The sequence below is a fragment of the Cyrtonyx montezumae genome, unplaced genomic scaffold, assembly GCF_038088225.1.
Source record: "Cyrtonyx montezumae isolate F1298 unplaced genomic scaffold, pur_monq_1.0 scaffold_8, whole genome shotgun sequence".
Lineage (NCBI taxonomy): Eukaryota > Metazoa > Chordata > Aves > Galliformes > Odontophoridae > Cyrtonyx > Cyrtonyx montezumae.
In genome coordinates this window covers 91,522,762-91,540,204 of record NW_027072089.1, presented here as the reverse complement: position 1 = coordinate 91,540,204, position 17,443 = coordinate 91,522,762, and the positions used below count along the sequence as shown (strand labels likewise).

Below are 17,443 nucleotides of genomic sequence, written 5' to 3'. Positions count from 1 at the left end.
GTGAGAGAACATCAAGTGAGAAAACTATTTGTTGAGGGTATTTTCCTCCTATTCTTTCCAAAAATAATATAACTAATCTTTTCTTTTAATACTTGAATGCATTGTGCTAGAAATTGCCTATCTGGTCATCGAGGCATTTACAGTGAGTTTTACATTTAGCTTGAAATATTTTGATGTTTTAATATATTCTTGCCATGGTTTTATGATTTTTGTTATTGGAATTCCACGTCATAACATCAAGTAGTGCGTTGGGAGTTAAAAGAGTTAATGCTCCAGTTCCATGGATCATTGATAGTTACAGGTGCACCTGTCTCAGAAGAGAAGAATTACACACCCCAGAGGACTTCACACTGCTTTGCATTCTTCTGTTTTCCGCCCAGAGGGAAAGATAAAAACCATTTGTGTGTCACAGGACACAGGCTCTTTCCCTTTTTGATCGACCCAGCAGTGGGTGCTCCCTAGCTATCTCAGTACTTTTGAACACACTCTCTCTTGCTTATTTTATTTGATTTATTAGTTTCAATTCCAATTATATTGTGTTATATTGTGTTATTCTGCATTCTGAATTCTCATTTAGTAAATTACCCTTAGTCCTCAGATTGTTGCCACTGTTTTGTTCTTAGGCCCATCTCCCTTTTCCTTTCTCCCCTTCCCCTTCCCCAGAGCATGGGTCCATGGGTCCCTCACACCAATCATCATGGAACCAGGCCAAACCAGACCATAAACCATTGATAATTCTGAATTTTCTTAAGAATATGTTGTTGTTTTGGACCAGCTACCAAAAAAGCAATTGCACAGTTTTCTGCATGTTAGTTTTACTGTCTTGAAGATCAGAAATCTGTTGCCCCATGTATTTAGTTTTTCGGTTCTTTTTTTTTTTCTTTTTTTTTCCTATCTTTCAGTACATACCATCATCTGTCACCCTCCTTGTTCTTATCTCTCTGGCCATTTTTCCTTACTTACCCATGTATTCTATAGAAAAATAGAATCATATAATTGCTCAGGTTTGAAAAGACATTCAAGATCATTAAGTCCAACCTCAACATAACCATACTACCTTAATGCTAACAACCTATTGCTAAATCATGTCCCCAGGCACCATATCCAGATTTTTGTCATGGTGTTATCCATGACAGGGACACAAGGCAAAAAAAAAAAAAAAAAAAAAAAAAAAAAAGGAAGGAGAGAAGGAAGGAAGGAAAAAAAACCAAAAAACACAAAACCTGCACAGTTGGTGGCAGCGTGGCTGCCTGAGCAGAACTGTGTGCTCAAGGGTGAGGGGGGAAGAAGGGTATGAAGATAACAGATGGGTCTATAAAAAAAAGAATGGCAACGATTTGAGAAGGAACAGTAATTGACTAAATCTCACAAAATCAAATAATCTGGAAAGAGAGGTAACCAAGGTATGAGAGCCTAATAGTAAAACTGCAGGAGAACCACATGTGCTTTATCTCTATGGCAGGCCAAGAGAGAGAGAGCATCAGTGAAAGCCGCTGGTGTCCCGTCCAGTGCTCCACCCCTCTAACACTCCCCACCAGAGCATTAACCCTTTAATTCCCAACATGATGTTCTGATGTGGATAACAACAGCAAAAATCACAAAACCACAACATTCCACCCCTTATTCCACATCACCACATCATGCTTAACATGTATCTGTATACAGACAAAACAATAATTAACATGCATTACGTACATACATAGTTTTATACATGGAATCAATGACTGCATTTCCCCAGCATCAAATTCCCTTGTGGTACACACTAGATGTCCCCATTTTTATCCATTACCCACCAGGTGCACTCAGGTTCCTGTGCAAAAACAGTTGCATGGAGCAGTTTGCCCTTTCCAGAATCTGGAAGGACCCACACCGCTTTTTCCCAACATGCTCTTTACATGAACCACAGGGATCTTATCTCCCTCTATGCTATGTAGAGACCTGGATTGTGTAGGACCATCTCAATTGACCAGTCATCTAGTATTGACCAATCTAGTGGCTTCTACCAAATTTTTTCTCCCAATACTTAAAACTTTCAACATGGTTTTTAAGAACCTGTTGTAGCATTCGATCTTACCAGAAGTTAATGCATGGTAGAGGATATGATAAATCCATTCAGTGCCATGTTCATTGTCCCAAATATCCACAAGTGAATTTTTGAAGGGAGTTCAATTATCTGACTCAGTTCTTTCTGGGGTGACATATAGCCACAGGATTTGCTTCTCCAAACCTAAGATGGGGTTTCAGCTGGTAGCATGGGGTACTGCATATGTTTCAAGCCACCCAGTGGTCACCTCCACCTTGCGAGTTCATGGCAAGATGATATAATCAACCTGCCATGCCTCCCCATGTTCATACTTTTGCCATCACCCTTCCTCCCAGAGAGGTTTCATCTTCTTGGCTTGTTTAATTACGGTAAATGTGTCAAAGTCATGGATGACTTGTTCAATAGCGTCCATAGCTAAGTCCACCCCTTGGTCTTGATAAGATTTCCTTTTCAGTTGGAGTGTAGCATTCTTCTGACACCCTGTATGCTCTACTCCAGAATCCAAGGGGTCAGCCCCAGGTCTATCCAGAGGCTTTTTGCCACAGACTCCTTTCTCTCCAGCAGCAGTGTGGAGGATGTTCTTTATGTTCTGTCCCATTTGTACTGGCCCCAGGGCCACAACACGGTGTGTATCTATTGTTTAATTTGCTCAAAAGCTGCTGCTGTTCAGGACCCCATGTAAAACTATTCTTCTACATCACCTGATAGAGACGGCTTACTATGAGGCTATAGTTTGGGATGTGAATTCTGCAAAAACCTACTACACCCAGAAAAGACTGTGTCTCTTTCTTGCTAGTGGGTGGAGATATACTGGTGATTTTGTCAGTCATATCTCCTGGGATGTGATGATGCCCATCTTGCCATTTTACTCCTAGGAACTGCATTTCTTGGGCAGGTCCTTGTACTTTGTTTCACTTAATAGTGAGACCAGCATCCAAAATAATTTGGATTATTTGCTCTTCTTTCTCTAAAGCTTCATCTGCTGTATCACCCCACACAACAATGTCATCAATGTACTAAAGGTGCTCAGGAGCACTGTCCTGTTCCAGTGTGGTTTGGATCAACCCATGGCAAATGGTCGAGATGTGTTTCTGCCACTGGGGTAAACAGTTCCAGGTGCACTGCACATTCCTCCAGGTAGAAGCAAACTGTGGTCTGCCTTCTGAGGCCAAAGGAATGGAAAAGAAGCATTTGCAATTTCAGTGGTTTCAAATATTCACAAGTGAATTTTTGAAGGGAGTCCCATTATCTGACTCAATTCTTTCTGGGGTGCCATGTAGCCACAGGATTTCCTTCTCCAAACCTAAGATGGGGTTTCAGCTGGTGGCATGAGGTACTGCATATGTTTCAACCCACCCAGTGGCTGCCTTCACGTTGGTAAGCACATACTGTTTAGGATCATGAGTTCGTGGCAAGATGATATTATCAACTTGCCACGCCTCCCTATATTTATACTTTTGCTATCACCCTTCCCCCCATAGAATTTTCGGCTTCTTGGCTTGTTTAATTAAGGCACATGTGTCCTAGTCATGGATAACCTGTGCAATAGCTTTCATAGTTAAATTCACCCCTCAGTATACACCCACTTATATGTCACATCTTTTCCTTGATGGCCTGTGGACTCATGGGCCCACTGAAGTAAAAATAATTCTCCCTTTTCTGCCATTCCAAGTCTATTTGAGCCACCCCAATTTTGGCAGCTTCATCTATAAGATGTTTATTTTTCTGTTCTTCAGTACCTTGACTCTTGAGCACATGAGCATCTCCATGACACACCTTTACAACCATAATCTTTATTCGGACATCAATGTTTTTCCACAGTTCAGCAGCCCAAATAGGTTTACCCCTCCACTGCCAGTTGTTTTGTTCCCACTGCTGTAACAACCCCCATAGGCATTTTCCACCATCTTTGAGTCAGTATAAAGATAAAGCATTGGTCACCTTTCCCTTTCAGCCTCATCTAAGGCCAGCTGGATAGCCTTTACCTCTGCAAATTGGCTTGATTCTCCTTCTCCTTCAGTGGCCTCTGCAACTCGTCGTGTGGCTGTGCAACACAGCAGCCTTCCATCTGTGGTGCTTCTCCACAATACAACACGATCCATCTCTGAACTGGCCGTATCTCTTTTCATTTTCTGGTAATTCATTGTATGGGGAACCTTTCCTTTAAACATCCAGTTCAGAGCTGGCAGTCGAGAAGTCAGAAAGAGATGCGTTTCAGTGTCAATTACTTCAGAAGCAGCCCAGCCTCTCTTGTATGCAGCTAAGATCTCATTCTCACCTGGAGTGTAGCACTCTTCTGACCCAGGTGTATGCCCTACACCTGAATCCAAAGGGTAAGCCTTGGTTCTTTCCGTATGCTCTTTGCCACAGACTCCAAGTGGGACACTTCTCTCCAGCAGCAGTGTGGAGGATGTTCTTTTTGTCCTGTCCCATTTGTACTGGCCCCAGGGCCACAGCATGGGCTCTATTTGCTCAAAGGCCTGCTGCTGTTCAGGACCCCATGCAAAATTATTCTTCTGCATCACCTGTTAGAGGAGGCTTACTATGAGGCCATAGTTTGGGATGTGCATTCTCCAAAAACCTACTGCACCCAAAAAAGACTGTGCCTCTTTCTGGCTAGTGGGTGGAAACATACCGGTGATTTTGTCAATCATATCTCCTGGGATGTGACGATGCCTGTCTTGCCATTTTACTCCTAGGAACTGCATTTCCTGGGCAGGTCCTTGCACTTTGTTTCACTTAGTAGCAAAACCGGCATCCAGAAGAATTTGGATTATTTGCAATGGCACTGTGCTCATGCGCCCTGCCCTGTTCCAGTGTGGTTTGGATCAATCCATGGCAAATGGTTGGGCTGTGTTTCTACCCCTGGGACAAATGGTTCCAGGTGTACTGAACACCCCTCCAGGTAAAAGCATAATGTGGCCTGCACTCTATGGCCAAAGGAATAGAGAAGAATACATTGGCAGTGTCAGTGGTGGCATACCACTTGGCTGTTTTCGACTCCAGTTTGTACTGGAGTTCTAACATATCTGGCACAGCAGCACTCAGTGGGGGGTGTGACTTCATTCAGGCCACAGTAGTCTACCATCAGCCTCCATTCTCCACTTGTTTTACACACTGGCCATATGGGGCCGTTAAACGGTGAGTGGGTTTTGCTGATCACTCCCTCACTCACTTACTGTCAAATCAGCTTACGAATGGGGAGTAAGGAATCCCTGTTGGTGCAGTACTGCCGTCTGTGTACAGTCTTTGTAGCATTTGGTACCTGCTGCTCTTTTGTCTTTAGTAACCTCACAACAAATGGATCTTCTGACAGGCCAGAGAAATCAGACAGCTGTTTAATGTTGTCTGTATCTACAGCAACTATTTCAAAAGCCCATCGATATCCCTTGGGATCCGTGAAATGCCCCCTTCTGAGATAGTCAATACCAAGTATGCATGGAGCCCCTGTCCAGTCACTATAGGATGATTCTGCCAGTCTTTACCGGTGAGGCTTATTTCTGCCTCCAACACAGACAATTCCTGAGAGCCTCCAGTCACTCCAGAAATACAAATCAGTTCTTCCCCTTTATAACTCGAGGGCACTAGAGTGCACTGTGCACCACTGCCCACCAGTGCCTTACATTTTTGTGGTTCTGATGTGCCAGGCCATTGAATCCACACAGTCCAATACACTCTGTTATCCCTATCCACCCAATAGCAAGGAGCAGGGCCCCTCTATTGGTTACCTCAAGTTACTGGAGCAATTTCATTGGTGGTTGATCTGTGCTGTAATTCTCTCACGTATGCTCACGTTGCATAAGCCATTTCTTCATGTCTTCTCCATTTGCACATAAGTAACTCCACAGGGCCGCACATAACATGGAGTTACTGCTGTCATTTGCTCAAGCAGCGAGGGGTTTGACTTTGATAGCTGAGACTTTAATCAGTTTGATTTGTTCCTTCAGCAGATTCTCTTGATCATCCTGGTCTTCACTGGGTGTTTCTGATACAGCCATCGGTTCATCCCTATTAATCACTAGGGACAATTCCTCTAGTACGCCTTCCTATGTCTTCTCCATTTTATCTAGTCTTTCTGCTACCATTGCTTTGGCTGAAATAGAAGTGTGCGATGGTAGAAATCTTCCTTCAAAGTTTTAAAGTGTAAGAATCAGTTAAAGAACTGGGTTTTTTTGTTTTGGCCCTCATATCTTTGAACATTGGTACTAGTGTACTGACATACCTTTCCAGTGCTGTTCTTGAGAGCTTCCACCACATATTGGGTATACTCCTCACTCTCTCAGGATCACAGTTCTGGCATAGACTGTTAGGAACAAACGTGGGATCATACAGCATTTACACCACAGCTGTTTTTCTCAAATATTGGTTGCCTGTCTCAGCAGTATCCCATCTTCTCATTGCAGGCTTCAGGTCATCTTTTTGTGATGTCTTTCCTTCACAGCTATTAACATTTGTTCCCAGAAGGTGGTGGCTCCATTCAGACATCTCCTAATCCCTTGGTCAATAGCTTGGTCTCGGGCAATGCTTCCTAGTTGGTGAGCTTCATTACCATCTAGGGACACTCTACTGGCCCAGTTGTCCCAACAGTGAAGCAACCAGGTGATAATGTTTTCATCCAGGCACCGTATAAACTCCTTTCTTGAGCCTTGGATTTCAGTCATTTTCAGGGGTCAATGAATATTGATAACCATGTCTTCCAGGCAGTTATCTCCATTTGTGCCCTTAAGCATATATAGACATAGATACGACATATATATACATAGATACGACTCCCATAGCAAACATGAAAGACTCAAAAATAATATGTTCTAAGGTACATAATGACCCTTAGTCCTCCATGCAATAGTTTTCAATGGAGTAGAGATTCTTGAGTGTCCACATTCTCCACCAATAATTTTCACGGTGTTATATGTGACAGGGACACAAGGGGAAGAAAAGAAAAAAGAAAAAAAAAACAAGAAAAAAAAAACAAGGAGGGAAGGAATAAGTAAAAAAAAAAACAAACAGAAACTGAACCATCAGTGGCAACACAGCCACCAAAGCAGAGACGAGTGCTCCAGGGGGCACGGATGGATACAGAGATAACAGATGGGCCTAGGAAAAAAAAACTACCAGCAACAACTTGAAGAGGAACAGTAATTTATTAAATCTAACAAAATTGAACAATCTGGAAAGAGAGGTAACAAAGGTATGAGAGCTTACTAGTAAAACTGCAGGGGAAGCACACGTGCTTTATCTCCATGGCAGGCCGAGAGAGTGAGAGAGACAGTGAGAGCCGTTGGTGTTCTGTGCAGAGCTCCATCCCTCTTCCACTCCCCACCAGAGCATTAACACTTTAACTCCCAGCATGATGTTCTGATGTGGCATACCGGCATCAAAACAAACAAAAAAAAAAAAAAACAAAAAAACCCACAACATACGTATTCTATAGAAAAACAGAATCATAGAATTGCTCAGGTTGGAAAAGACATTCAAGACATCAAGTCCAACCTCAACCTAACCATACTACCCTAATACTAACAACCTCTTGCTAAATCACATCCCCAAACACCACATCCAGATGGTTTTCAAACACATTCAGGGATGGTGACTTGACCACCTCCCTGGGGAGCCTGCTCCAGTGCTTAACAACCCTATCTGTAAATAATTTTTTCCTGATATCCAACCTAAGCCTCCCCTGGTGCAGACTGAGGCAATTTCCCCGTGTTCTGTCTCCTGTCACCAGTGAGAAGAAATAATCTCTGCTCTCACTGCGATCACCTTTCTGGTATTTGAAGAGAGCAGAAATCTTGCATTTTGCTGACTTCATTGTTTTTGGTTCGTTATAGTAACCTTTACTAACTTTCTAATTTTAGGGTTTTGCTTTGATTTTGTCAAGGTCTTTTCCTTGCCATATTCTACTTTCATTTTCTCATGGGACTTAAAATTAACTTGAATGACTTCTTAAATGTGCATTCTTCCAATTATTATAGGTTTCATTTTTCTGTTTTTACCTGCTACATAACCTTTATAGATCCTTTACAGATCCTGTTATATCTCCAATACACATCCATTTGTAGCATTTCAGCAGGTCATTTAAAGGAATTATGGAATCACAATGTGTTCCTGTGGCACCTTCCTTCTGCATCGTCTTCTCTTTCTTTGACATCTTGTTATCATGTTTAACTCCGTTCCTCTACAAACCTGTCTACTCAACCTGGGACTTTCCAATTCTTCTCTGCTGTTATATATCTGGCTACAATTAGCCATCTGAATTTTAACATACAGGTGTCTTTCTTCAATCAAGTGTCTCCATATACCATCTGTTAAAATTTGTTATGCAGTGTCACAACAAATATTAAAAATGTTGCTATTTTGAGGTTACACTTAGGTAATATGTAGACAGCTAGAGATATATTTATGGTGGAACACCTTGCAACTGAAAATCTGCATGACATGTCTGAAAAGAGGCAGAGAATATCCTTGATAATGAAGTAATTGACCTTAGTGTGGGAAGCAAGAAGGGAAAATGACTTGGAATAGTTATTAAATTAATGAGTATCTACTTGTACTAAATTCACTTTAGACCCTGTAATGAACAAGTAACATCTTACAGGAAAAAAAAAAATGTAGCATTAACAGAGATTCTCTTCGTTCATGTATAACAATCCTCTGCATTCACAGAATCATAGTCACAGAATTGTAGGGGTTGAAAGGGACCTTTAGAGATCATCAAGTCCAATCCCCCCTTGCAAAGCAGGCTCCCTAGACAAGGTTGCACAGGTAGGTGTCCAGGCAGGTCTTGAATGTCTCCAGAGGAGACTCCACAACCTCTTGGTGTAACCTGTCCCAGTGCTCCGTCAGCCTTACTGTGAAGAAGCTCCCACTCACATTTATGTGGAACTTCCTATGCTTCAGTTCATGGCCATTTCCACTTGTACTATCACCACACACTTCTTAGAAGAGTTCAGCCTTGTCTCTTGGCCTCCCACTTCTTAGATATTTAAAGATGTGGATCAGATACCCTCTAAGTCTTCTTTTTTCAAGGCTGAACAGACCCAGGTCTCTCAGCCTTTCCTCATAAGGGAGGTGTTCCACACCCTTTATTATCTTTGTGGCCCTTCACCGAACTCTTTTGAGGAGATCCCTGTCTCTTTTTGTACAACGAAACCCAGAACTGGACACAATACTCCTGGTGAGGCCTCACCAAGGCAGAGTAGAGGGGGAGGATCACCTCCCTTGACCTGCTGGTCACGTTCTTTTTAATGCACCCTAGGATGCCATTGACCTTCTTGGCCACACTGCTGGCACATGGCCAACTTGTCATCCGCCAGAACACCCAGGTCCCTCTCCTCAGAGCTCCTCTCCAGCAGGTCATCGCTCAACCTGTACTGGTGAATTCCCCTCTAGGTGCAAGACTCTATTACTTACTCAGAAAGGAACCTCATCTGGTTCCCTTATGCCCACCTCTTCAGCCTGTCCAGGTCTCGCTAAATGTCAGCACCGCTTTCTGGCATGTCAGCCATTCCTCCCAGTTTCATATCATTAGCAAACTTGCTGAGGGTGGACTCTATCCCCTCATCAAGGTCAGTGATGAAGGTGTTGAACAGGACCAGACCCAGCACTGACCCCTGGGGGAAACTGCAAAGTACAGGCCTCCAACTGGACTCCGTGTCACCAATCACAGCCTTCTTCAAGCCCCATTAAAATCTGAGAATTGTTTTCCGCTCTTCTTTCCTTCAGCATCTAGGCAGTTGATATCTTTGTGTGATCAGTCACCTACTTATCAGAGACCAACAAAACAACTCATCCTTTGGGACATTTGAAATAAGGCCAGACTTAGTAGCAAATCAGTTGCAAAAAAATTAAATTTTAGAGTTAATATGAAATCAGGGTAAGCAAACATTTCCTATAATAAAAAAGCTGACTGATTGATTTCAAACAAAGAAAGATACAAGAAAGTTGCCCCATTTAGTCCTTGGACTTAATAGAAGAATTATAAATAAATAAATAAATGAATAAATAGTGACATTGCATTAAAAAGAGTTCTGTAACTTAATATATATAACATTTCTGTGCATGAAATGATTTCTGTTCATATATAATACACACCAAAATTATCAAAAATCATACATTTCAAAGAAAATGTGGGTATTATTATAAAAGCCTATCAACAATGCCCATTATATTAATATGTCTGCGCTGTTCATCATAGCAGAATCTATGACTTATCTAAGATTTATGACTTCAAATAAAAAGCCATATATAGAGATCAAGGTAAAATAAGGACAAAAGAAACCTGCTAACTCAGTTGAACTTCCTCAGTAAATACTGAGACATTTTAGACATTGTTGGAACAGAGTATACTTATATAGATAAATACTAAATTAATTGCAGAACTATATATGGACAGGTATTACTTATAGTGATAAAGTTCACAATGGCAAAACTTGAATTTATTCCGAATTGTAATGAAAACTGAAAAAAAAAAATAGAAAATTCACTTGAAGTAAAAGATTTAAAAAAAAAAAGAAAGAAAGAAAGCGGTATATCTAGAAATAAAAATAAAGGGAAAAGCACTTTTGAAAATGCTTGGATTTCCCTTTTCCCCAGTTATTGAAATTTTCTTCCCTTTCTGTCTTTTTCTCATGTGAAAATAAACAAACAACAAACAAACAAATAAATAAATAAATAAAATTGTATGCATCGAGAGTTTAACCACTTCTGTATTTTTCAGAAAGGCACTTTCTGAAACTTTTTGTGAAAGTCAGTAATTTTTTTAATGTCAAAAGTGTGGTTCTTGATGTTTAAAGTCAATTTATTGTCCTCGTGGATTTTATTTTTTTTCTCCAGGATATGAAGATCCTTATTGCTGTATTTTATCTCATTTCAGCTAATTATGAGCTCTCTTGTGAAGCATACAAACATTTGGGCAAAACTTCAAATTACTACTGGATAGATCCAGATGGCAGTGGAGCACTGGGACCTTTGAAAGTTTATTGCAACATGACAGGTAACTATGTAGTATTTGTTAACCCAATTTTTTTTAATATCATTCAGAGAAAGAGGATTTTTCATAATTCTTATTTCTTCACAAAAGTAAAATAGTTGCTAAGAAATTTTCAAGACAGAGATTAGGATCATCAAAAATGTAGTCACTGTGCATTATAGTCTGATAAATGCAGCAACTTCCTCATTTCAGAAGTTTTTTGAATCAAAGCTATTAATTGTAACAGGCCATTGTATCTTCATTGCTGCATCTTTTAAAATACGTCCAGGCATATGTTACCATTTACCAATACTATTATGTTTTTGTAAACTGTGTGCTTTTGTAATTTTTTTACTTTTTATTTTAGTAAAGGTCCTGATACTGTCTCTCACAGTACCTTTCTGGATAAAAATGTCCAGCATACAGCTAGATAAATACATGATATGGTGGGTAAAGTATTAGCTGATATGTCAGTCTCAAAAGGTTACATAGTAAATGGAGTTCCACCAGGATGGCAGCCAGTCATTAGTGGGGTTCCACAGGACTTCATTTCAGGACCAGTCTTTTTAATGTTTTTTGTAATTACTTGAACATAGGACCTGAAGGTATACTTAGTAAATTTGTGGATGACAGTGAACTGGGAGGAACTGTCCATCTCCTCAAGGCTAGAGAGACTTTGCAGAGATATCTTGACAAATTGGAGAGATGAACATTTCCAAAATATATGAAGTTGGAAAAGAGTAAGTGCAGAATTCTGCACATGGGATGAGGTAACTCCGAGTGTATGTACAGGTGGAGGGATGAGTAGTTTGGATAGCAGCTCCACAGAAATGATATGAGGTCCTGGTTGGTGGCAAGTGGAAGATGAATCAGCAATGGACCATGGCAGTCAAAAAGGTCAATCATACTCCAGATTGCACCAGCTCTGGCACTACTAAAATACATTCTCAGCTAACAGAGAATGGATTTTTCCACTACGCTGTTGGTGCAGTCTTACCTCAAATATTGTGTGCTGGTTTGAGCAACTTGACATAAGTACATAAAACTGTTAGAGAACTCCTTAACAAGGACTAGGAAGATGGTGAAAGATGTAGAAGGTGAGGCAAATATCTCAGTTTCCTTCTGTTTCTCCTTCTGTTTGTTCATTCTAAAGAAGACTGAGACATGGCAGCCTACAGCTTCCTCATGAGGGAGGAGGAGCAGAAACTGAGCTCTGGTGACAGCAACAGGACTGAGGGAATGACACAGAGTTGCATCAGAGGAGGGTCAGGCTGGGTGTTAGAAAAAGGTTCTCTACCTAGAGGATGTGTCCAGCATTGGAACAGGCTGCCTGGGAGTAGCAATCATTGCACCAAACCTGCTGAAGTTCAAGAAGCATTTAGATAATGCTATGAGACATAGGGTTTTATCTTGTGAGGCTCTGTATGGAGCAAGGATTTGGACTCAATAATCTTTGTTGACCTCTTCCAGCTTGGTATATTATATGGTTCTATGATCCTATGATGCTTCGTTTGTTGAAAGCTAGTTCAGTAATGTCTGCGGTTCATGCATTCTGAAGGCAACTTTCTCAAAATATCAGATTATTTTTTTCTGTTCAGATATTAATGACTTTCCCACATCTACTGGAGAAACAAAACTTGAATTTTCTTGTTTGTCTCTTTTTCATCTATTTAACTTGTGTTAGAATTATTTATCTTGAATAATTTCTGAAATCATAGTATAAAACTTCATCAACCCATTTTAGTTCTGTTGTGTGGGTCTTGGATTTTGTTTTGTTTATTTGTTTTGTTTTTTATTGTCTTTGTTTTTTGTTTTTGTTTTTTATGTGTGTGTCTTTGGTGGTTTTGTTGTTGATGTTTTGTCTTCTTTCCTGCTTTTAAAACTGGTTTTTGTGTGGATAATTTCTCACTTGGACATTGTCATTCGAGCTACTGTGTCTCTGTCATCTGTGTTGACATGCTGAGCCAGAAAGTTATGAAAAATGAAAATGGGGAATTTTTTGTTCTGGGTATATATTGTTTATTTGATCTGTTAATACATGGCAATCATCTCAGCACTTCTACTGATTTGAAATTTAGGGCAGAAGATAAAACAGATGTGTCCCCTGACTTTCCCCAAATGTCAGCACAACAAGCTTGAATTTTAATCTCTTTACATTGGAAATCTGTCATGTCTGTGAGCCTTTGGACTACAGCATCAGCAGCTTGAATATGAAAGTGCTATTGCAGGTTGAAACAGTAACTCTGTCTTTCTAGAGGTCACAGTACCTGAATCCCATATATATCTCTTTTCAGATACTTGTATCACTTCGGGCCTGTGGAGTGTTTTATTATTAATCCAGTTTGACCAGGGGAGAAAGATCCCCCCCCCGACAGGGGGAGATACTTGAAGAAGGATGCAAGGCACATACAACAGACTCCAGAGCAAGTGCCTGTTGGGAGAACCAGATATTATCATTATTTCATAATACCATTAATTCATATGTTTGAATAATGAATGTGTATGTAATAAAGGAGTCTGATCTAAGCTCCAAGACTGCCATGAATTGTTATGAGTCTGGAGAGATAGGTTAGACAATTTGTACTGAGACACAGGTACAAAGGCAGTCTTTCAGATAAGTAGACTGTGACACATTTAGGGCTTTTAAAATCAGAACTAGCCCCTCGAACTGTATAAGTAACTAATCAGACAGGCACTGGAAGGACCAAGACCAAGAACTGCTAATATATTATAGTTATTTCTACTATACAAAATAACTTATGTGCGCAACACTAGCTGTGGTTTTTGAGTACTCTTTAAGGGTAACTTTTTAAAGCTAAAATATACTGCAGTAGTAGCATCAGGCTCAAAAAAAGTGTGCATATCCAGTACTGCACTGTTGCTCATCTATTTTAAATGTAAACACACAGTAGAATGTTCAAATAGCTTGTGGAAAACTGAAGGGGAAAAAAAAAAAATTAAAAAAAGAACAAATAAGAAATTAAAAGTAACCATTTCATTTTCCTAATGTTTCTCTTGTAGAAAATAATTGCAGATTATCTGTGAACTTTTCCTTATCAATGTGAAAAGATCACAAAATAGATTATTTCACAAAATCATAGAATCATTAAGGTTGCAAAAGATCTCTAAAATTATCTAGTCCAATTGTCCACCTACCACCAGTGTTGCCCACTAAACCATGTTTGTTAGTATCACATCTACACATCTCTTGAACACCTCCAGGACAACCACCTTCCTGGGCAGACCACTACAGTGCCTGGCCAGTCTTTCAGAGAAGTTTTTCCTAATATCCAATCCAAACTTCCCCTGGTGCAACATTCCTTCTCGTTCTATTGCTAGTTACCGAGAAGAGACCAACACCCACCTTGCCACAACCTCCTTTCAGGTAGTTATAGGGAGCAATCAGGTCTCCCCCAAGCTTCCTTTTCTCCAGACTAAATAATCCTAGTTCCCTCAGCTGCTCCTCATAAGACTTGTGATCCAGACTCCACACCAGCTTCACTGCCCTTTTCTGAACTAGCTCCAGGACCTCTACGTCTTTCCTGTAGTAAAGAGTACATATCTGAGCACAATATTCAAGGTTCAGCTTCACCAGAGCTGAGTACAGAGGGACAGTCACCTCCCTGCTCTTGATATAAGCCAAGATTTCATAAGCCTTCTTGGCCACCTGGGTACACTGGCTCGTGTTCAGTTAAGCATCAACTAACACCCACAGGTAATTTTCCTCTACAGTCTTTCAGCTACTCTGCCTCAAGCTTGCAGAACTGCATGGAGTTCTTGTGATCAAAGTGCAGGACCCAATACTTGATGTTGTTATACTTCATCCCAGTAGCCTCAGCCCATTGATCCAACCTGACCATGTCCTTCTGTAGGGCCTGCCTACCCTGAGGCAGATTGACATTTCCTTCCAGTTTGGTGTCATGTGCAAACTTACTGAGGGTGCACTTAATCCCTTCATTCAGTTCATCAATGAAGATACTAACAGGATGGGCCCCAATACTAACCCCTGAAGAGTACCACTCATAATCACTCACCAGCTGGATTTAACTCCATTCACTCCCACCCTCTGGGCCTAGCCCTTTAGCTTGCACTTTACCCAGCAAAGAATGTACCTGCCCATGCCACTGATGTCTGCTTTTTAAGGACAAAACTGTGGGAGTCAGTGTCAAAGGATTTACTGAAGTCTAGACAGAATATGTCAGCAGCCTTTCTCTCATCCACCAGGATGGTCACCTAGTCATAAAAGGAGATGAGGTTGGTCAAGTAGAACCTGATATTCATGAACTGGACCTGATCCCCTGGTTGTCATGCATATGCTGTTTGTGACATTATATATTTCTGAATTTCTAAATTCAGTTTTATCTGTGTCAATGGTTTATGAGCTGTTTTGGCCCAGTTCCATGATGATTATCAAACATACAAACAGTTTTTATCTTTCCCCCTGAGTGGAAAAACATAAAAATACAAAGCATCGCAAAGTCCTCTGGGGAATGTAGTTCTTCTCTTCTGAGACAGGTATGGAACTATCAATGATCCATGGAGCTGGAGCATTAACTCTTTAATTCTCAATGCACTATGTGATGTTATGATGTAGAATACCAATACCAAAAACCATAAAACCATGACAATCTGGCAGTTTTGGTTTCAGATGTACCAAAAAGGACAAAAAAGTTAACAACACTGCCTATTTTTTTTCTGTTTCTTTTTTTTCCCTTGGCCTCAGTAGGAAGAAGAGGCTTCTGTATATTTAACCTGATTTTGTGTCTGTCCTGCAAGATTTTTTAGAAAGAAGGTTAAGGAACCTTCAGTGACCATAGAATGCTTAATTAATATACCCTAATGGCTCTATGGAATGACAGTGGGAGAAGCTGACCTGTGAGCCTTTATACTGCGGCTAGGGAAATCCTGGACTTGGTGCCATTTCTTCCACTTCATAATTTAAACCACTGATACAAAAAGGAACGGAAAGATTTCATAATGTATTTTACCAGAACATATATAAGTTATTTACTTACATTAGTCTTGAAGACTTTATGACTTATGGCTTTAATCTCACTTCATTATCCAAACAGCTGTAAGCATAATGGCTCAGATGAGTGGTATTTGTCCTGTCTCCTTTCTAATACTGTCATTTTCCCTAAAGCTGTACATTTTCAAATACTTCAACACTGGAAAGGATATGAACCTGTCAGAACAGATACAGAGGAAAGCCACACAAATGATTAGACAAATGGAGCATCTCTCCTATGAAAAATTGCTGAGAGATCGGGTAGTTTAACTTGGAGAAGATAAGATTCCACAGAGAACTTAATGTAACTTCTAAGATGGAGACAGACATTTTTTAAGAACTCGTAGTAATAGGACATTCATTGCAAATGAGTGACTAGGTTCAGGTGGACATTTCTGATGCACAGAAGTATTTTCCTTTATTTTCTTTTCCCTTAAGGCTTTGTCCTTAAGAACACTTCAAATAGTGTCTTCTCAGTGTGACATATTCAGAGCTGGTTGTTTCTAACTGCTAATACTGCCTTGCTGACAGAGAGTGGGACTAGGAAGTAAACAATTTACATACTGCCAGAACTTCTTCTCTTGTCCGTTTGTTCAATACTGAAATCAGTGTAACTAAAATAACACAGAGCTGATTTGTTTAAATGAAAAAAATCTAGAAATCCTAACCACTGTTAGGGTGCAATACTGCACACTGATGTGTAATTCTCTAAATTAGTTTACTTCACAGGGCAGATGTGCTGTCACTATCGCTGTTAAAAATTTTGCAGTTCTTTCTTCATTTTGCTTTCTCTGGTAGATGTTTAAAAAAAAAAAGATTCAGTAATGAATAACCTGCAGCAGACATCCATTTTGATCTCTTTTTACATAGAGAGGGAAATTGCTTGTTATGGAGATCTCCTGCAGAAGCAAGAGATGCACACAATGAATCTCCTTTCCAAAGACTTACTAACAAGTTAAGTTAGTGCAGACTATGCAAGAGTGTGAATTTACAATAGTGTTACAGAAAGTTTATGTGAATGCTGTCTTTGAACACTCCTAATAAATTTCAAATTTACATATGTGCTTCTAATTTATCACTTAGAATCAGTATTGGTGTTTCTCTACAAAAGAAAAACAGTGTGTAATAATTGTAATGGAAATTTACAGTAGATATGATATTTTTCCAGATTTCCAGAATGGAGACAGTTTTTAGGGTTAGTATGCTGTAAATTTAGCTCTATGTCTGTCGCTCATAGCAGGAGACAGATACATATGGGGAAAAATAATCCTGCATGCTGATAGGAGTGATGGTGAAAAGGACTCAAATCTGCAGTCATTTGGGAGTTGACCAGTTTATCTTGAAGACCAGAGAAAGCAGCATTTCCATACAAAATATGGCAGTCAAGAGGAAGGTGCTATGAAGGAATTTCTATTGTCCATGA

The 17,443-nt window shown here is 40.1% G+C and overlaps 1 protein-coding gene across 1 annotated transcript in view; it reads left to right on the top strand.

Moving 5' to 3' along the window:
- CNTNAP2 (contactin associated protein 2) overlaps window positions 1-17,443 on the top strand; it is a 677,682-nt gene that overhangs the window by 476,188 nt on the left and 184,051 nt on the right. The window contains exon 12 of the mRNA XM_065752999.1: window positions 10,917-11,036. Coding sequence (XP_065609071.1) covers window positions 10,917-11,036 — 120 coding nt within the window. The remainder of the gene's footprint in view (window positions 1-10,916; window positions 11,037-17,443) is intronic.